At 40.3% G+C, this 20,769-nt stretch overlaps 3 protein-coding genes across 4 annotated transcripts; 2 read left to right on the top strand and 1 right to left on the bottom strand.

Annotated features, from left to right (window-relative positions):
• Positions 1 to 6,386: 6,386 nt before the first annotated feature.
• Positions 6,387 to 7,278, top strand: LOC130976412 (heavy metal-associated isoprenylated plant protein 23). Its single transcript, XM_057901278.1, has 3 exons — positions 6,387 to 6,474; positions 6,652 to 6,820; positions 6,891 to 7,278. Exons 1-3 carry the CDS (start codon positions 6,400 to 6,402, stop codon positions 7,187 to 7,189), a joined length of 543 nt encoding a protein of 180 aa, XP_057757261.1. The 5' UTR covers positions 6,387 to 6,399; the 3' UTR covers positions 7,190 to 7,278.
• Positions 7,279 to 8,072: 794 nt separating this feature from the next.
• Positions 8,073 to 9,809, bottom strand: LOC130976411 (photosynthetic NDH subunit of lumenal location 4, chloroplastic). 2 transcript variants are annotated; one of them, XM_057901277.1, is made up of 6 exons: positions 9,360 to 9,809; positions 9,159 to 9,251; positions 8,951 to 9,011; positions 8,797 to 8,865; positions 8,528 to 8,661; positions 8,073 to 8,249 (listed from the first exon to the last, which is right to left on the bottom strand). In XM_057901277.1, the coding sequence occupies exons 1-5, from the start codon at positions 9,681 to 9,683 to the stop codon at positions 8,582 to 8,584; spliced, it is 627 nt and encodes a 208-aa protein (XP_057757260.1). In that variant the 5' UTR covers positions 9,684 to 9,809; the 3' UTR covers positions 8,073 to 8,249; positions 8,528 to 8,581. The 2 variants fall into 2 exon arrangements, with proteins under 2 accessions (XP_057757260.1, XP_057757259.1); XM_057901276.1 differs by having other exon boundaries at positions 8,073 to 8,275; positions 9,360 to 9,808.
• Positions 9,810 to 10,531: 722 nt separating this feature from the next.
• LOC130975311 (fasciclin-like arabinogalactan protein 21) lies at positions 10,532 to 12,597 on the top strand. The gene is made up of 2 exons (XM_057900122.1): positions 10,532 to 10,597; positions 11,101 to 12,597. The coding sequence occupies exons 1-2, from the start codon at positions 10,532 to 10,534 to the stop codon at positions 12,448 to 12,450; spliced, it is 1,416 nt and encodes a 471-aa protein (XP_057756105.1). The 3' UTR covers positions 12,451 to 12,597.
• The last annotated feature ends 8,172 nt before the right edge of the window (positions 12,598 to 20,769 follow it).

The raw sequence follows: 20,769 nt of genomic DNA, 5'->3' as shown, positions 1-20,769 counted from the left end.
GACTCCGTCTGGCTTGATGAAGTGGTCGCCTAACCCGATAACCCCGTGCTGGTGAGTCGTCAGGTCGGCATCCTTTAGCCCCAGTGCGTCGAACACGTTGCGGAACATGATGTTTGAATCAGCTCCTGTGTCGACAAGGATCCGTTTGACGAGGCCGGTTCCCACTCTGGCCGTTATGACCATGGGCGGGTTTTCCGGGGCGTCACTAAACCATTGGTCTTCTGGGCCAAAAGAAATGGACGGGGGTTTTTTGGTACTCTGCATCGGTGGAGATGAGATCGCCAGAACCTTGGCGTCTTTCCTGTGTGCCGACCGGGACTTTGGTGCAGTGTTTTTTGCCGTTACCACGTTTATTACAGTGAGGCCGTGGTCTCTGTCTTCGGGCTCCTGTCGCCGCTTGGTTGAGCGTGTCTTACCTTCCTCGTCTTGATCGCGATAACGCCTTCTCGGCTCCCTGATGAGATGGGAGAACGCTGCTAGCTTTCCTTCCCTTATCGCTTGTTCTAATGCATCCTTCAGGTCGAAACAGTCCTGTGTTTGATGGCCATATCCCTTGTGGTAATCGCAGTAAAGGTTCTTGTTTCCACCCGTGCGGTCCTTGAGTGGTCGGGGCTTCGGAAGAATTCCCTTTTCAGCTATTTGTTGATAGACTTCCACGATGGGGAGGGTGAGTGGAGTGTAGTTAGTAAACTTCCCGACTCGAGGGAATGGCCTAGGTGCTTTGTTTGATGCCTCCTCCCTAGCCTTTTCTTTTGCTCTCTCCCCGTCGCCACCGGATTGACGAGCCTGGCCGTAACCGGACTGCCGCTTATTGGCAGCCACGACTCGGCTGACTTCCTCATCGTTTATGTACTCTTTGGCCACCGTTTGGATTTCATGCATCGTCCAAACCGGCTTCGTAGTAAGGTGTTTTCGGAAGTTCTCGTTGAGGAGGCCGTTCGTCAGGCAGAGACTGGCCACCGAGTCGGTTAGGCCGTCGATTTCCAAGCATTCGTCGTTGAACCGATCTAAGTACCTCCTGGTCGGCTCTCCCTGTCTCTGGGTTACCCCGAGAAGGTTGATAGGATGCTTGGCCTTTGCTATTCGCGTTGTAAATTGAGCCAGGAAGGCGCGGCTGATGTCTGAGAAATTGTAGATGGAACCTTGAGGGAGGCCGTTAAACCATCTGATCGCCGGTCCTGCTAGGGTCACCGGGAAGGCGCGGCATCTCACTTCGTCCCCCACTCCTTCCAGATTCATCCTGGCCTCAAAGGCCGTGAGGTGTTCTAGAGGGTCTTGTGTTCCGTCGTATCTCATGTCCGTTGGTTTGTCGAAGTGTTTCGGCAACCGGACCTCGAGGATAGATCGGTGGAACGGCGTGACGCCTATTATCACAGGTTGTCGTGTTCTCTCGGATCTCCCTTCTCCGTCTTCACGGCCTCTTGCCGTTCGGCGGGACTGTCTGCCGCGAGAGTAGATGACTGTGTCATTTCGTCTTCTCGGAATGGGTGACTCCTCTCGCGTGCTTTCTGCTTCCATCCGGGATGCAGATATACGCCGTGAGCGGCTTCGGTGAGAGCTCTCCTCCTCGCTCCCGGGAGATGGGGTGTAGCTTGGATCGGTAGACCATCCGTCCCTTTCCCTGTCTGCCAGCTGTCGCTCTAGGTTCTGGACTCTGTGGCGTAGCTCCTGCATTATTATGGCACTATTGCCGCCCGTTCCCCCGAATGGTCGGGTTCTCGTGTGTTGCTGGGGGGATCTCCGCCCTCCCCTTTGCGAGGCGACGGAGGCTGCCCCCTCCGCTCCGGCTACTCGAGCTCGGTCGCCGGGACCTGGCGCGACTTCCATTCAGGCAAAGGGTTCCCCACAGACGGCGCCAATGTTCGTTGGTCGGGTTCCGAACAGATCGGGTGGACGGAGGATGCAAGGGGGATGGGTGAGGATCTTAGCCTTGGTCGCGCTGATCGGGGGTTTGCCGAGCTGGCGGGCACTCGTGCTGGTGAATGGACGACGGGGGGGGGGGGTGCCACCTGCAAAGACACTCCGACGCTTAAGTCAGCAATGTGCAGGTGAGCAGAATGAAAGGTTGAAAAGATATGACGTACCTCGGGGGAAGAGCCAATCTTCCCCTTATATATATGTCAGTAGTGGGCCCCTTATGGGACAGGCCCATCTTCCCAAGGACGCTGTCCTGCAGCCGTGTGTGAGCCGTACAGGACGCGTATCCGGGTCGGTTGGAGGGCGCGTGTCCGGGTCGGGTATTGCTTGGGTCGGGTCGACCCGCGCTGACTTGGGGCCGGACCGTAACAGTTTGGTTGTTAACTTGTTAATTATTTTTCACATTTTCTTCCAATTAATTTTAACGCCGTATTCTTTAATATTAATGAGAACATTGTTTATATTTTGTTTATATCAAAGAGCCCTTTGTCAAGTCCATTAAGCCTCACCTAATCCTTTGTACAGTTGCAGCTCCATTACATTACAAGCCACCCACTCCTAAAACAGCCTCGGCTCAGTTGCTCCCTCACAAGGAAAATACTGCCATGTGTCATTTATCCGTTAAAGAAACGAGAATCTCTTTATCTCTATACCAAAATAAGCTCTGTACGCTATAATTTCCCTTGAATGATGCTATGTGTCTAGCGACATGAATATTGGGAAAAAATAATAGAGTAGTTTATATGTACTATATTTGTGTATATTATTTTTGGATATCTCCTGTTTTATTTTAATGTTAAATACAATTAATAAAAAATAAAAAAATATTTTTAATATTAAAAAATATATACAAAAATTTATATAAAAAATACTACAGATATTATTTTTCAAAAGTTCTTTTTGTGGTGTTTAAATTTTAAATATAAAATTTACAAATAAAAGAATAAATAATTTTACTTTTTTTATTTTTACTTTTAAACCATTTAGACAAAAAAAATCATAAGTAGCAAAAAAATTCCTCCTTTCTCAAAATAATATACTTGTATGGCGAACATAAAATAAAGTAGCTAGCTAGTAGGTAGTATAAGGAACGCACCTATAAAATTAGTCAAATTAACAAATTTTTTTTTTCTTTTCTTTTCTTTGTTATTCTCCTTGCTTTTGTTGCTACCACCAGTACTCTTCTTTTAGACGCGCAACTTCATTATTTGAGACATGATTAAACCGATAGCTGATAACAAAAAAGACAATTTACATGAATTTTCATATAAAAATCTTACTCAAATTAAACATATGCAATACCATATACATATAAATTTTGGTTGTCAATAATTGAGAACCAAGCAAAACGAAAAAAATATGGTGAAAATTCAGATGATGAAGTAGACTGCACTTAAATTTTTATCAAAAAATATGTGTTGTGTTAAACTGTGAAAATATCGTACTATTTTCTATTTTCAAAAATTAAAAAACGCCATTTTCTATTTTAATAATTAAAAAAACATATATAAAAACAAAACGAGTGCATTTTATACTTTAATAATTTTAAAATAAAAAAAATGTAAAAACACTTCACGTAAAGTTGATAGTTGAGAGTCATTAAATGAAAATTTAGTCAAATTATATAACGACTCTCAATTATTAATTTCACATGAAATCGACTGCATCTGAGTTTCCACCTTAAAAAAAAATTAGTAAAAATGTCAATGACATTTTTTTTAAAATTAATTAAACAATTTTTTAGAGAAAACCTCAATATCTTCTGAAAAGTAAAACAAATTTTCTATAGCAAAGTAAAATTCACATGAAGTCAAATAATTTGGTGTAAGTGTGTAACACATATTTTTTACCAATATTAAAAAAAAATTAGCCCCTCTTTTCAACAACAAAAATAAATAAAAACAAAGGAAATGTTTACAAATTTGCAGTGGTTCTGAAAAATATCTGGAAAACTAAGTCTGACTCGAATTCCTCTTTGTTTTTGTTTTGGTAAGCATACGGTTCCCATTTAAAACAACAATCACTGATTTAATGTAATTATTTAGTAGAATTATTAACGCCAAAAATTATATGTAAGCTAAGAAATTGTTCCTTTTGGATAATGCTAGCTAGTAATCAAACAACGTATATAGGTTGTCCTCTTTCTCTTCGATCTTCAATTAAAAAATAAAAGAAAATGGCTTTGTGGTGATGGATCAAAGAAACTTCGAAAACCGTGGTCTTCCTTTGATTCTTGTATTAAAATACACATTAAAAAAAACTAAATACTCAATTTTTTTTTTCCAATTCAACATTACACATGCACCAACTCCTAACACAGCTGTGCTTGTGAATGTTCCAACCAAACGCGTTCGTAGCTTCAGCCTTCTGTCACTGATGAACCAAATTCGTTACATAAACAAAATTTTGCAAAGTTGTAATATTGGTACAAGTTTCTTTTTTTGTAAAATTTTATTTGCACCAATTATTGGTACAAAACATTCTTTATTAAAGGGGTTTGCGCGGGAAACATATAGGGATATAAAAATAATTTTCACTAACCGTTGAATTTCACTTCATGAAAAGGTGTTTTGGCACTTGAATTATCTTCTTAGTTATCAACATGTTATAAGGTGTGTTTGGAGTGAAATTAAAATTAGAAGGTTCGTTGTTTAAAATCAAGGTAGGGAAGGAAAAAGTATGAAAAGAAACGAAATAAAAAGGGACACGCGGGTCCATAATTGTATTAAAAAAGCTTCATAGTTTGACAATTTTTCCATGGAAAAAGGACTTACTGTTTTACACTTTTTGCGCAATGAAGCGTTTCAATTACCCTTGACATAATTATATATTTAAAGAAAAAAAGAAAGAAGAAAAAGGCATGTATGAAGTTCTCACTTCGCAGATTACTTTGTTGATCATGATTTTTTGGTTAACTAGTTTAAAATTAACGAATCTCAACCTTTTTTTCTATGTAAACTAATTAGGTTGATATGGACATGCATGCAATATATTTATACTTACATGTGCGTAGTCATTTACTTATGAGTACTTTTGTGAGTGTCTTTTTTCTTCATATGTATATAAATTAGATCGAACCCAAGTGGATATAAACAATATAATAAACATAAACTTATCTACTCGACCTGGTGGTATAACTGTTAATCTCCAAAGACAATAACTTTTTCTTTCTTATCTGCTTCAACTTGATAATATAATTTATCTATTAATAGAAAACCTTTTATATCCCAACAACAAGTTTCTATACGTGTATATAAGAAACTATAAGTTCATTAAATATTTTTAAAACAATTCCACTAAGTAACCAACAAAGATTTTATCAACTTTTGTCAATTTTTATTTATAACTCTATTTAATAGAAGTATTTTTATAAATGTGTCTAATAAAAATATTCTTTTTATAAATATGTCTAATAAAAATGCTTTATAAATGTATCTCCTAAATATATCTTTTTATACATATACCTCCTTATAATAATTAATTATTGTTGGTAATAAATTGATTGATAATATATTGATACCTATATTTTTTCTTTTTAAAATAATTATTTTATACTAATTTTGATTAAATCTCGACAGTAGTCTTTAAAATTATGATTTTTACTATTTTAGTCCATTAGATTTAAATTATTATACTGGTCCTAAAGTCCAACTTCAGACACCGTATTAATCCTTGGATCTTTTTTGACATTGAGTCAATGAACAAAATGTCGAGCTAGTTCTGATTTCTCACGCTAAACACATGGTTAAATGATATCATTTCATTTTGGTGTTTAAACACAACAAAAATAAGATTATTTTGAAGAATAAAGAGAGATAAAACAATTTGTATATCACTACATCATATAAACTCTTTTTTGTCTTTTCGTTTTTGCCTTTTAACGCTAAAACGAAATACCGTTTAGCCCTATGTCCAGCATGACAAGTTAAAGCTAACTCAACACTTCGTTTACTGACTTAATATTAAAAAGAATCTATGGACTAATATGGTGTCAGAATTAAATCTCGAGAATCAACAATAAAAATTTTAAATTTAAAAAACTAAAATAAAAAAAAAACCATGAATATAAATGACTACTTTAAAAATTTAATCACTAACTTTTATTCTTTCTATTAAATGAGCGATTTATCTTCATTCCACTGTCATTTTTCAAATTACTTAAAAATTTAATATTTTAAATCAAAATTCTTCATTTCTTAAAACAGTAAAAGATTATCATAAATTGTCACAGGATTAAGGCTGGACGTTTCTCTGTTTATACTGTGAAGTGAAACTGTTAAAAGTCTTGTGGACTGAATCACCACCTTAAAAAACATTTGACAAATAAAAAGGCCTGTTATCAAAATTGTAATACTACTATTTATGTTATGGTGTTTAATATGATCTGAAAAGCAAAATGAGAGGGCACTTAAGTTTACTGGTGTTGGGTGGGGGCCACACGACCTTTCCTCTGTTTGAATCTGATGAAACTCGTCTATAAGTATGTCCTGTCTTAAAGATCTCAAACAAAATAAACAACTTCTTCATAGAGCAGAGAGCAGCAACCATTATTACAAGGTAAGGAAGGAATCCATTTTTTCCTTGAAGAAAGTTCCTTGTGACCTTCTTCTGTTTTCAATATAGTATATATATGCTACCCTGTATCCTGCCACACCACACCCCCTTTACTTCCCCTCTTTTCTCTAGTTATTAACTGTGATCATATATGCTCATATTTGAGTTGTGAATAAACAGAGAGAAATGGGAGTTTCTGGAACTCTGGAGTACTTGTCTGATCTAGTGAGCAGTAGCCAGCACCACCACAAGAAGAAGAAGAAGCAGTTGCAGACAGTGGAGCTTAAGGTGAGAATGGACTGTGATGGATGTGAGCTCAAGGTCAAGAAAGCCCTCTCTTCAATGAGTGGTGAGTTTACATTCTTTCTTTCTTTGTTTTCCACTGCATGTTCAATTCAAAATGAAACTGTGAATTGCAGGGGTAAAGTCAGTGGAGATAAACCGTAAACAGCAGAAGGTGACAGTAACTGGGTATGTGGAATCAAGCAAGGTGCTGAAGAAGGCTAAGTCAACAGGGAAGAGAGCTGAGATTTGGCCTTATGTGCCTTACAACTTGGTGGCTCAGCCATATGCTGCTCATGCTTATGACAAAAAGGCCCCTCCTGGCCATGTTAGAAGACTTGAGACCACTGCTGCCACTGCAACTGTTGCAACATATGAAGATCCTTACATCAACATCTTCAGTGATGACAACCCTAATGCCTGCTCCATCATGTAGACAAAAATAACTTCTTTCCTTTTTATTTTTGTTCTCGACGAGTGTATGTACACTTTTCTTTTAATGACAAGAGACGTTGTTGTGAATTATGATCAGTGCTTTCCTCATTTTCGCTACAATGGTCCTGAACTGTTCACAGTGCACTCTATTACTTTTCTTGCAGTAGATGGCTCTGGTGGGCCTTGATCTGAAGTCAAGAGATTGTTATTGTGTTGTAATGGCCTTCTTTTCTAACTGCAATGGACCTGGCTTGCGTGTAAAATAATCACTCCTTGTAAATAGATTGGGCCAGCAGGGTTGAAATGGTAAAATAAGCATGTTTAGTTGAAGTCAAAAATAGCAAATTCGAGTCAAATTCCTGATTGAATCTCCAAAATCGCAATAATAAATGCAATTTAGGGTACTAGGCACGATTGCTTGCTGCCTAGTTCTGGAGCATTCGGCCCCTCTTGTCACCGAAAGAGATACTGCATTGGGGCTCGTGTTCAAGAAAACATTCATACTTGAAATTAAATTTCTAAATCCTAACCATCTTGGTTCCATAATGAACTGGAACAATAATGAAGAAGGAAGGCATATCCTTTTCTCTCAATCAACGTGAGGTTGGAATCATCTTTACCTTTTTTTTGCTTTGCCTTTTCTGTATTTCCCTCAGCCTTTACTAGATCCTAACAAAGTGTAACTCTGGCCAGTAAGGAGAATCCGACAGCATTCATTACTCGGTTGATGTTTATTATCATCATTATTATTATTATTATATTACCAGCCCCCCATCAACATCATTTTATAATTAGCTATTTTAGATGTGCAAAAAAAAACTACTCAAGGTTTGCTCCATCCATGCATAAAAGCATATTAAGTAGTATTGACAAGATGTGAAGAATTGATGAATTTTCCCTCTCAAATTATATGTCATGTGCAGAGATACACCGACTTGTGTAGTCTATATCATCAGGAAAGATTGCTCGCTGCTCTCAAAAAAAGGGCATCGAGATCAGTTGGGTCCAACAGCACCAACCAGGAACAGTAACTTGAGGTAGCTGGAATCACGAAGGAGATTCTGCCAAACAATTTGATCAACATTCTCTAGCAAAAAAAAAAAAGGGGGGGCATTTCATTGCTCTTGACTATCAGAAAATTAGAACTATTCCTATTTTTCAGATATAGGCGAGGCCAGAGAAGTAACACCATTTTTTATGTATAGTTTCAAAGGTTTTACTCTATTATAAGATAAAATTAGACAATTAGCAATACGCTCACAGTTAATTATCAATGACTCTCTCATGAGAAATCTAATCTAAGGTTAATTAGGATTCTAAAAGGACGAAGGAAACTCACTTGATCCATGTGTAGTTCGTATGCATATATGTATCTGATCCATTTGGACCTCCTTCACTTTCTATTACCAGAATAAATACCAACAAAATTAATGTCATATAGAAGAGTTGCATTGCCGGGTATGTTGCAGTCACCTATCAAAAAAATGACAAACCAAGTCAAAATCTCAATCAATAACACAAAAAATCTCATGTAGATGGAGTAAGTATAATAAAAAAATACGTTTTTTGAAACAAGTAAGCCAGGGGATGAAATGAAATACAAATAACCTGAGAAGCATCCAGCAGGTTCAGGGCCATAAGCTAACATTGGAGGGATCTTGAGTTTGCGTTTCCCACCTGGTCAAAAAGTAAATCATTAAATCATTGAAAATGGATAAGAGGCAAGTGAGATAAGAAATAAGAAACTCAAAATATTGCATACCTATCCTCATTGGAGGCACTCCTTCCCCACCTAAAATTCCCTGATCCAGCCCCTTAATCACCTGCACTTGACAAATACATACTTGAATAGTTAGTCCCAAGTCCCAACTCAACTCAGCTCTCAGCAATTAGTTAATTAAACCATGTTTATAGTGAAATCAATAATTTAACTTTCGCTAAAAGATAAAAAAAAAAAAAAGTTGACTTGCCTTGCCAACACCAATGCGCATGGTGAGAGGTCTGCCACGTTTGTAGCTGCTATCAAACACTCTCTCATCCCCGAACCTTGCGGTATAGTGAACCTGCAGCGCAGGGTATCATTCCCTCAGCAGCAACAACAACAATAACAAGTAACAACCGTAACTAATTAACCAACTAAGTGAGGGCATGGCAGGGTAGCAGTAACTAACATTGATGAGCTCGCCGAGGGGGGCCTCATCGCCGAAGCCCTCGAGAATGTCACAGTAACCGAGGCCGGACTTAACGTAGTTGTACTCGCACAAGGGCTCAGCCGTGGTGGCGTAGTATTCGATTCTGGTGGCGTCAGCATTGAAGGGCGTTAAGGCCACCACCGAAGATGCTACAATCCCAATTCCGATACCAGCCAATGGATTACTCTTATGTGCTGAACAAGTAACCTTGGGGTTAGGCTTCGGTTTCCAAATACAAGATGGACAAGTGTAAGAAAACCCCAGTTTGGGACCCGTTGCAACGGAAGAAAGTGAGCGTGCCATTTTATTACAGTTATCTGCTACTGAAGATGAAGCCTCCACCTCCAAGTTTTTCTATGGCTCCCTCAGGATATCAAACCCGGGACTGGGTCCACCTAAAACCAAATATGAAATATCACACCAATGCTTTTGGATAATTGGCTATAATAATATTTATGAAAATAATATAAAAATATCTTTCCCCACCCTACAGCTACAGGATAGGAATGAAAACCAAATACTGCTACTCTCCTATACTATCTTCCAGGTTAGATACTAATTAATTTACGAGGAATATATCAATATTAATTAACATTTTAGATCGATATTTTTTAATATTATTACAATTTAAGATTTAAAATAAAAAATAATAAATTTTGTTGATAAATAGGGATTACTAACTCCTGCTCCTCAGGTGAACATTTACATAGTAGTATAATAATGAGCTTGCTTCACACTGCATATGCTCTCAAATCTAAAGCGAAAGCCTGACGACCATTCACCACATTATGAATATAATTTAAAAAAAAATAGTAAAAACCTATCAATTACCCTTTATGCAAATCAGTTTACTACTGTTGAATATACTTAATCCAGTTTTATTCCGTCATATTACTTGTTTATAAATCAATGTTACATCAATGTAAATGCGCTGAAATCCATTAAAAAACTGCCAAAAAAATGTCAAATTATAGTTAACAAATGAAAGAATTTTAAGTTGGTGGCTTTATTATGAAAAAGTATTATGGTGCAAGTTGGGGGAATACGAAAATAGTGTAACACCCACGGCGACAGCAGCAGCTAGCAGACGAAAGGGAATGCAAGACTTCGTTTTCAAAAAGAAAAGAAAAATGGAGGACGTATAATGTAAAATGACGAACATCTCTATCAACATAATAACACTCCCAACTCCAAATTTACATGCACTTATAATAAAGGTTACACTTAAAATAATTTTAAAAAAATACAATCTCACCAAATTTATTTAATTTTGGATCCTGTATACATTATTGTAATTGTTGTAATAAGGTGGCCTTGTAATAACCCATAATATTTATGTTGAGTATATATAATCTGACAAGGAGCACCATTTTCAATCTTATTGTAGAAAACTTAAATCGAAGGCACTTGGCATTTTCGGTTTGGGTAATGCACATGATTTCACAATTGTGGAGTAGTGAGCTAGTGATCTTGCAGTGAAGGATGCATAACAGAATTAAAATATCAAGAGATTCGAGAACGTTCTAACAATCGCGTAACAAACACGCACGCCTTACAACACTCCCCTAACGAGCAACAATCATCTCATAACCGCTTTTCCCGCCATCACATTTCCCCGCGTGTATAAATACCTCTGCACCTCTCGCTTGCTTCATTTTTTCCATTTTCACTCACTTTGAAACTCGATTCATCACTACTCTCTCTCCACTACTCACCTCAGAAATTCATTCATCACCTTTCTCTCTCCACCATGAACACCTCCTCCAAGCGATTCGCACTGTTCTTTGCAATCTCCTTCGCCGCTATGCTCTGCGGCGCCAAAGTCACTGCTACCGAAGGACTCGAAGCATCATTCACGCCTTCAACTCTCTCAACGCCACCGCCAACTCCAAATGATCTCCAAGAACACTCGTTCTTCTCTCACACGGCTCTGCTGCCTCCGATCCTCTCACATCTCGGTTTTCACGAGCTAGCAACGGCGGCGCCGTCGCTCTCCGACACTGCCACCACCGCTTCCACCGCCTGGACCGGTCCTTCCACTATCTTCGCTCCCTCCGACTCCTCCCTCCGCACATGCTTCTCTTGCTCCGTTCCCAGCCTACTCCGCGAGCACATAGTTCCAGGCCTGTTCACCATCGATTACCTTCGCAGACTCGCTTTCGGCACCAAGATTGAAACCTTGAGCCCTGGACGCTGCATCACCGTCACTTCCGATTCGATCCAACCGAACACCACCGCCTCCAAGGTCTTCATCGGCGGCGTAGAGATCACGCAGCCGGATCTTTTCAACAACGGAATGATCGTCGTTCACGGTCTCCAAGGCTTCGTCTCTCCTCTGTCTCCGTTTTCTTGCGACGTGGAGAGGATGACGTCGCTCTCCTTTCCCTTCCATCCGGATCACCGCTCCGGTCAGCATCTCCAAACTCCCGGCGCCACCGTTCAGCCAGCTGTGATGCGCCTCATGCTCAGGGACGCCATGCTCAGGCTCCGCAACAACGGCTTCAGCATCCTAGCGCTAGCTATGAAGGTGAAGTACGCAGAGCTGGTAACTCTCAATAACATGACCGTGTTCGCCGTGGATGACCTCTCCATCTTCTCTGGTTCGCACTCGTACATCAGCAACGTGAGGTTTCACATCGTGCCGAACCACTACTTGTCGATCGCAGATCTGGAGAAGCTTCCAGTAGGAACTGCTCTTCCAACCTTGGAACGTGGCCAGCCGTTGCTGATAACAACCTCTGGTGGAGGAGTTACCATGGCGCCGATGAGAATCAACTACGTCAGGGTCAAGGTTGCTGACGTCATACGTAACGTCAAGATCGTCATCCACGGCGTGTACTTGCCTTTTCCGCATATCAATCCGGTAGCGGCGGCCTATGACAGTATCTTAGGATCAGGAGGCGAAGCTGCTTCGGAAGGAGCGAGTAATGCAGCTGCTTCTGGTGGTCAGACTCAGACTACGGAAGGAACCTGTTCTATTCTTGATGGACACGGAGCTTGTGGCGTCTCACCAATGCCTCAGGTTCAGGTTAAGCCAATGGTGGAGATAGAAGACCACCACGGCCTGTGAGACTACTGTGATTGTCATGATGATCGTGAGATGCGTGCTGAAGATTGCTGAAGATAGGTAGGTTTCCTGTTTGTTTCTCTGGTGAAAGGAAATAAACTTGTATATTTGGTCTGTGACACTTTTCTTTGCTCACAGCTATACATCTAGTGTCGCTTAGTTCATTTTAGTTTGTTCAGATTGGAACCAATGCTCATCATCAGTTTGAGCCCTCGGTATGTTCGTTATGACGTTACGTTCCTTGAATAAAACGCTGTTATTCAGATTTAATTTCAGATTCTGGAGATTTCTTGCCTTACCTGCTCATTGTTATTAATTATCTTTGTTTTCTTGACTATACTACATGCATATTCAGGAGATCTTGTGTTGCCAACAAGAAACATTTCTCCCTTTTATTCATATGCTCTCATTATATTGCAGTGCTCTGCCTGTGCCCTTCTTCCCTTGTAATCAGATGTTATATAGTTGCTCCTAGAATCATGCATGATAATGTAGTATCATTTTGTCCTGAAGCCAGATTTAAATTAATTTTACTTACTGTTTATTTCAAAATCTGTATTATGTCAACTATCATAATTTATGATATCTTCAATGATTACAAATTTTGCGACTGAGAAAATGTGGTATTACAAAATAAATTCTTGTTGGCATTGCAATAATTAATAGGTGCATGTATAGCTATGCTTCGGTTTCTCGTTGGGAAATTAAGACAATCATCTATTTGTCAAATGGTAAATTGGTAATACCCCTTTTAGAATTGTTCCTTTGATTTTCCTTTTGCCTTTCTTGAGTTAATAAACAGAGGCCACGCCCTAATCGAAAATGGATCTTCTTCATTTTTTTTTATTTAAGAGAATAAAATGTTTTACTTTTAATTTTATAAGTGAGACTAGAAATTAATAAGAGAGAGAACAATAAATGGTGAGATCACACACCGGATATTATCCAATTTTTTTCTCATTGGAGAGATCCACTCCCGGTCCCAAACAACATAAATCTTCAGGTTGTGGTGAAAAACTGAAAATGTGCCGCACTTATCATTCAGTTAGTGTTAGGACTTAGGAGTATCTGAGAGGGAGTTACGTCGCAGCAAGAAAGTTGGTTAGTAACAGGATTCAGTTAGTTGGTTACTGTACTACACCGTGCGTATAAAGTATAAACTCATTTCACATCTCTGAGTTCTACTTGATATTTAACCACACCAACACAATTCTAAGGACGATTTCTACTTCTTGTTTTAATATTATATATATATATATATATATATATATATATATAGTATTACTATTACATGATTTTTTTAAACTATATGTTTTTTTTTTTGGGTAGACAAAACTATCTGGTTAATGGAGCAAATTTCAAAAAAAAATCTCATCCATCAACGTCGTTCACTCAATCATTCATCATGAACAGCATAGGTCTTTCCTTCGGGCTCTGGGAGTTGGGAAAAAGAAGAGTTCTGTAAGTATTGCTCTTGCTCTAGTAGGAGCCTGGTCCATTCCCGAGCGTATTTTCAAGGTCAAGTACTACAGTAAATAGTAATCGACTTGGTCTGGGTGACCGGCATTATTCCCATTTTATGGACAAGGCTCTTTGTCTTTTCACCGTCAAAAACCATACTTAATGGGCCATGCATCCATGAATTTATCGTTCTTCTATACTTATTCTTTGGCGTTCCTTTGAACTTTTTTGTTATTTTTTTGTGGGGTGGGCGGTGGTTCAGAATCGTTCTTCTATCTGACCCAAAAAAAAAAAATCGTTCTTATATTCTTATTCAGTCTGATTCAGTGATTCTATCCATCTATAAAGCATTGACTGCATCGGACACTGGGACAGTTTTTCTTCAAAAAAAAAAAAAAAAAAACTACAGCCGACAGATAAGCTTTTACTTTGGACGATGACTACTGGAATTAGTTCGTTTCCACTTTCCATTTACCAATTAGCGAAACTCACAATTTTGCTCATTTTAAACTTAAGTTCAGTTTGAGTAACTAACTTAATTAATTTTTTTTATAAAATAACTTAAATAATAAATAATTTTGTTAAAAGTAAATTATAAATAAGTTATTTTATATTTAAATTTTTAATTTTAAAAATATTTATTTTATAGAAATATAATAAAAAATAAAAATATTCTAAATATTAATACTATTATTTTTCATAAGTAAAAAATTAAAAAAAATTACTTTTAAAATTTTCTAAACGTACCCTTAATTGGTGTCCAGACTTCAAATGAAACTTTTAAAATGGGATTCTGTTACGATGGGTAACCGGAGATTAATAAGATGGATGACTTTGGTTGGCCCAATCGTCCGCGGATGGTGGCTTCCGAGCTGGTTTGCACGTTGGAGCCTCCTTCCGACTTGTGCTCGTGAGTGAACCGGGGGGGGGGGTGGTACCTGCAAAGACACTCCGATACCTAAGTTAGCAAGGGTGTGAACAGGTCTAGAGAGTATTGGGCTTAGAGATACCTGAGGGGTGTCAGTGTATTTATAGTGGTGAGCCAATAACCACCGTTGGAGTAGTGCCATATTTTTAGGGTGTTAACCGTCCCATTATCTTAGGGAGGTTAAGATATGGCTTGATTAAAGTAGTTAGAGAGATTTTAGGGGCAGTTACTCATTTGAATGAGTGCTTATCTGCCAACTATTCTCCGTCCCGACTTCTTGGGAGTAAGTCGGGTTTGACACCGACTTCTAAGTGTGAAGGTTGGTGTTTAGTAAGGCTCAATCCTCTGGACTAGGCCTCTTATTTGGACCTGGGCCTTTATTATTGGGCCAGAGTAGGAACAGTGCCCCTACTTGAGCCCAAGATCTTTATAGGACTTGGGTTCAAGTATTTTACTCGGGATCGTAGTCGACTTGTTGGAGGACCGACGTGATTCTCTGAAACCGACGTGACTTTCCGTGTCTCTTCGGTTCTGACGGTTACGTCTAATCAAGCGTCGTGTCCGTTAGGGATGTGCGTAGACTTTGGTAACGTTGCATTCTCATTAATGACTGCCCCGCTTTTACCATTATGCCCCTTAGTATGTTTATAAATACTTTCCCTCTCTTTCATTTTTTCGTTTCTGCAATTTTTCAAATTTCTTCTTGCTTTGTTCGTGCTTCATTCTTGCATTCAGAGACCTCTGCTTCTTTCAACCTTCGGTTTCGGATAAAGGTTAGCGTTTTACTTTTATGACATGCTTTGTGATTGCATGCTTTTATTTTCTTTGGAGAGGGAGAAGTGACGTTGTAGGCTTTCGTATCCCCTTAGGGACTCTCGTTTTTTATTCTTTTTCCTTTTTCCTTTGTAGGTTTTCGTCGTGTTTTTAGAAAATGTCTTCTGTAGAGGCTCTTTCTCAATGGGTTGATGTCACAGTCCTAGGAAAGGAACCTTTGGTTGATGCGGAGTTTATTACTCATCTTCGTACTCACCACAGGATTTGTGTTTCTGAGGATGACGAGCCGAAGTATGAGTTGGTAGTCCCGGGTCCAGAAGACCGGGTTTGCTTTGGGAGGGCCAATGAGGCGTCTTCTCATTTCTTCTTTATGTATGAATGTATGATCACCCGTCTGGGTGTCTTCCTTCCTTTTTCGGATTTTGAAATGTCTGTTTTGCACCACTGTCGAGTTGCCCCTACCCAACTTCACCCCAACTCTTGGGGTTTTCTGAAAATTTATCAATTTATTAGTCAAGCTTTGGACTTCCCGACTTCTTTGAGGATTTTCTTTTTTCTTTTTCACATGACTAAGCCCTTTAGTGGGCTAAACAACAAACAGCAATGGGTGTCCTTCCGAGCCATACAAGGTCGGAGGATTTTCACCCTTTTTGACGAATCCTTCCATGACTTCAAAAATTATTTTTTCAAAGTGCAAGCTGTAGAGGGTCACCACCCCTTTTTTCTGGATGATAACTCTTCCCCTCGCTTTCCCTTATATTGGCTGGAGGCCTCCCCTTGTGAGAAATATGGTCTGGACGATCTGGATGAAGTAGAGGCTGCCATTGTGGGGTTCCTCCGAGAAGTGTGGGGGAGGGCCCCATATTTGGATACTAAGAAGTTTCTCCAAGGGTCTCCGACCTTTGTCCAGGTGCAGCTAGGTAGCTTTTTCTTGTTTTTGAATTTCCGACTTATCAACTGATCATTCCGACTTGTTTGATTCTTTAGCTATTGTTTTTCTCTTTCAGAAATGGCTAAGACAAATGCTCAAGAATCTTTCCAAAGAGTCCAGGAGGCCAAGGCCAAGTCTCGCGCTCGGGCCGGTGGTGCCAGGGTTATCTCTCCTCCTCCTCCTCCTCCTCGGAACGTTGGGACTCTTTCCAAGCCTATCGTAATTTCTTCTTCAGCTCCCCCTCAGTCGCTCCCCATTGTCCGACCCTCCCCTGATCCAAAGAAGCGCAAGACTTTGGAGTCTGGTGCTTCTGGTGAGGTTAAGGCGGATGCTATTGAGTTTGTCCGAAAGAATATCTATCCCCATGTTCGTATAGGTATGGATGATATGTCTGTTCGAGGCCACCTTACCACTATGGTCGAGGAGAGTCTCAAGGCGGCGGGGGTTTGTGGCAAGCTCTTGGACATCTTTGAGAAGGCTCCTCTCAGCTCTTTAGGGACGGCCTCGAAGGTCGAGGAGCTAGAGGGAAGGCTTCGCTCATATCAGGAGCATGAGGGAGAGTTGAAGAAGGAGATTGCCAAGCTGAGGGAGGAGAGAGATACCTTCCGGGAGAAAGGGAAGGCTTTGCAGGCCCAGTACAACATGGAGATGGAGTTGAGGAAAACGGCGCAGGCCAGCTATCAAAGCTTATTCAAGGATCTTGTGTCTGTGAAGAATGATCTGCTGAATTCTCGGAAGGCATATGATGAGTTGGAGGACTCAATTGCTGATGGCGCCGAGGAGTCTTGGAGGATTTTCTTGGAGCAAGTCAGGGTGATTGCTCCCGACTTGGATCTTTCTGCTTTACATCCTGACAAAGTTGTTATTGATGGTGCCATCGTGGATCCTCCTGCCCCCGTAATTGTTTCCGAGTCAGAATTGAAGACTCGGGGGCAGAGGATTATTGAGTCTCCTCCTCATTCCAAAGACGCTCCGAGTTCTTCAGCAGTTCCTCCTATCTCTTCATCTCCCATGGATACCTTTGGTGGCGCTCCTCCTGATTCCGGTGGTGGTGATCTTTCTAAAAAATGACTTGTGGCTATTTGGGGTCCGGCCTGTGGGCCCCCGTTTTTTAAACTCTTTATTTATTTCTAGTTTGAACAATTTTCTTTGGCCCTTTGAGGCCGTAAACAAAATATTTTATGCGTGCCCTTTTTAATAAGGGTTTTAACTTAACAAAATAAATACCCTTTTTTGGATAAGGGTTTAAGTTACCTTATGCGTGTATGATTTTCTGAATTCCCCTTGACCTTTTCTTGAAAACCTTTCTTTTTTGCTTGTTTGTTTTTCTGAGCTTTTTTGTTTAAGGGCTTTTGGGACAGCCTTTAAACTTCTTCCTAGGTTTTCCTATCTCTTTTCGTTATCCCTCATACTCAACTTAGTTTTGGTGAGTTCTTATGACTTAGGTTATTTTTGCGATGCGTTTTTCTTCTACTCGGTCCTTCATTCCGATTTATGGATCGAAGTATTTCCGAGCCTTTCTACCCGGGATCTCGTTTCGATTTATGAGTCGGATTTGTTCCCGAGTTTTTACGATCGACTTCTTATAACCTCTTTACACCGACTTGTACCTCGTCGTTTTATCCTGACGACCTTTTAGGTCGGTTCATGGGATTTTCACGTTTTGTCGAGCTTAAGTCGGCGCGTTTCGTAGAAAGAAAAAAATAAAAAATGAAAAGGATTTTATAAGAGATATCATAGATGAAAAAGATCTTTATTAATCGGGGATGTACCTTTTTTGCTACTAAGGGTTTTGATAATCTATTTCCCTTAGCCTCTACTATGATGCCTCGTTAAAAACCCTTCTCCAGAAAAAACCCTTTTGGGAAAAAATCATGAAGTTGGGAAAAGAGTACATCAGGGAGTAGAGTTCGCTTTTAACTATAGTACCTTTTCATGTTACAAGCATGCCACGACCTCGGGAGTTCAGTGCCGTTCAGGTCGATTATTTTATAATAACCTTTTCCTAAAACTTCATTGACTTTGTATGGTCCCTTCCAATTTGCGGCGAGCTTTCCTTCTCCTGATTTGTTGACTCCAATGTCATTTCTGATTAAGACCAAATCATCTGGAGCAAATGTTCTTCGAATGACTTTTTTGTTGTACCTTGTAGTCATCCTTTGCTTCAACGCTGCTTCTCTTATCTGGGCATCTTCTCGGACTTCGGGGAGCAGGTCGAGCTCCTCTTTGTGCCCCTGTATGTTTCCGATATCGTCGTGGAGAATTACCCTTGGGTTTTGCTCATTGATTTCTATTGGTATCATTGCCTCCACACCATAGACTAGTCGGAAGGGTGTTTCTCCAGTGGCGGATTGGGGTGTTGTCCTGTAAGCCCATAGCACTTGAGGGAGCTCTTCAGCCCAAGCCCCTTTTGCTTCTTGCAGTCTCTTCTTTAGTCCTGCCAGTATGATTTTGTTGGCTGCCTCGGCTTGCCCATTGGCTTGTGGGTGCTCCACCGAGGTGAACTGATGTTTGATTTTCATACTGGCTACTAAGCTTCTGAAGGTAGCATCGGTGAATTGGGTTCCATTATCCGTAGTGATGGAATAAGGTATCCCATATCTTGTGATGATATTTTTGTAGAGGAACTTCCGACTTCTTTGAGCGGTGATGGTGGCCAATGTTTCTGCTTCTATCCACTTTATGAAATAATCTATTCCCACGATCAGGTATTTGACTTGTCCAGGCGCTTGGGGAAAAGGACCTAACAAATCCATCCCCCATTTTGCAAAAGGCCATGGAGAAGTGATACTGATAAGCTCTTCTGGTGGAGCCACGTGGAAATTTGCATGCATTTGACATGGTTGACATTTTTTCACAAATTCTGTGGCATCTTTCTGCAAGGTCGGCCAATAGAATCCGGCTCGGATTACTTTCCTGGCTAGTGACCTTGCTCCGAGATGATTTCCGCAGATTCCACTATGTACTTCCTCCAATACCTCGGTGGTTCTCGAGGTCGGTACACACTTTAACAATGGTGTTGATATCCCCCTTCTGTAGAGGATATTTCTCACCAAGGTGTAGTGTTGTGCTTCCCTTCGGATCTTTTTAGCTTCTTTCTCCTCGTTAGGGAGGATGTCGAATTTCATGTATTCAACTAAGGGGTTCATCCATCCGAGGTTTAAACCGCCTATCTCAAGTACTTCTTGTTTATCCTTTATTATTGAGGATTCCTGGAGGGTTTCTTGGATCAAGCTTCTGTTGTTCCCTCCTGGTTTGGTACTTGCTAACTTGGATAGGGCGTCTGCTCTGCTGTTTAGATCCCGAGTTATGTGTTTGACCTCGGTTTCCTCAAAATGCCTGAGATACTCCAAAGTTTTTTCCAAGTACCTCTTCATATTTGGGTCTTTTGCCTGGTATTCTCCACTTATCTGGGAGATTATCACTTGTGAGTCGCTGTATATCATCATCTTTGTAGCACCGACTTCTTCTGCTAGTTTTAGTCCAGCAATCAAGGCTTTATATTCTGCCTGATTATTTGAAGTCGGAAATTCAAATTTTAAGGAAACCTCTATCTGGGTTCCTCTTTCATCCGCCAATATTATGCCTGCGCCGCTTCCCGTTTTGTTGGAGGATCCATCTACATAGAGTTCCCATGTAGTTGGTTTTTCCTCTTGATCCCCTGCGTATTCTGCAACGAAGTCGGCGAGGCATTGAGCTTTGATCGCTGTCCGAGTTTCATATCTTAGGTCGAACTCGGAGAGCTCTATTGCCCATTGAACCATTCTCCCTGCAACATCCATTTTTTGGAGGATTTGCTTCATGGGTTGGTTCGTACGGACTCTTATGGTGTGAGCTTGAAAGTAAGGCCGTAACCTTCGCGAGGCTACTACCAAGGAGTAAGCAAATTTTTCTAGTTTGTGGTACCTTAGTTCGGGGCCTTGTAGAACTTTACTGATGAAGTAGACTGGATGTTGTCCGACCTCGTCTTCTTTTATCAGGGCTGACGAGACAGCCTTGTTTGCTACGGACAAGTACAGGACGAGGTCTTTCCCAGGTACGGGTCGGGTTAGAATAGGAGGTTGGCTTAAAAACTTTTTGAACTCCTGGAATGCCTCTTTGCATTCAGGAGTCCATTCGAACTGGCATCCCTTCCTTAATAAGGAAAATAGTGGAAGGAATTTCAGTGCCGATCCCGACAGGAATCTGGAGAGGGCTGCAAGTCGGCCATTTAGCTGCTGGACTTCTC

This window comes from Arachis stenosperma, chromosome 4 (genome assembly GCF_014773155.1).
Source record: "Arachis stenosperma cultivar V10309 chromosome 4, arast.V10309.gnm1.PFL2, whole genome shotgun sequence".
NCBI lineage: Eukaryota > Viridiplantae > Streptophyta > Magnoliopsida > Fabales > Fabaceae > Arachis > Arachis stenosperma.
This window is presented reverse-complemented; position numbering and strand designations above follow the sequence as displayed.

Excerpts from the sequence above, each read along its gene's own strand:
- LOC130976412 (XM_057901278.1), top strand. The coding sequence starts at position 6,400 with ATGTCCTGTCTTAAAGATCTCAAACAAAATAAACAACTTCTTCATAGA. Across the intron at positions 6,475-6,651 it reads GCAGCAACCATTATTACAAG|AGAGAAATGGGAGTTTCTGG; the intron begins GTAAGGAAGGAA and ends GTGAATAAACAG. Across the intron at positions 6,821-6,890 it reads AGCCCTCTCTTCAATGAGTG|GGGTAAAGTCAGTGGAGATA; the intron begins GTGAGTTTACAT and ends TGTGAATTGCAG.
- LOC130976411 (XM_057901277.1), bottom strand. The coding sequence starts at position 9,683 with ATGGCACGCTCACTTTCTTCCGTTGCAACGGGTCCCAAACTGGGGTTT. Across the intron at positions 9,252-9,359 it reads CCCTCGGCGAGCTCATCAAT|GTTCACTATACCGCAAGGTT; the intron begins GTTAGTTACTGC and ends CCTGCGCTGCAG. Across the intron at positions 8,866-8,950 it reads AGTGCCTCCAATGAGGATAG|GTGGGAAACGCAAACTCAAG; the intron begins GTATGCAATATT and ends CTTTTTGACCAG.
- LOC130975311 (XM_057900122.1), top strand. The coding sequence starts at position 10,532 with ATGACGAACATCTCTATCAACATAATAACACTCCCAACTCCAAATTTA. Across the intron at positions 10,598-11,100 it reads TACATGCACTTATAATAAAG|AAATTCATTCATCACCTTTC; the intron begins GTTACACTTAAA and ends TACTCACCTCAG.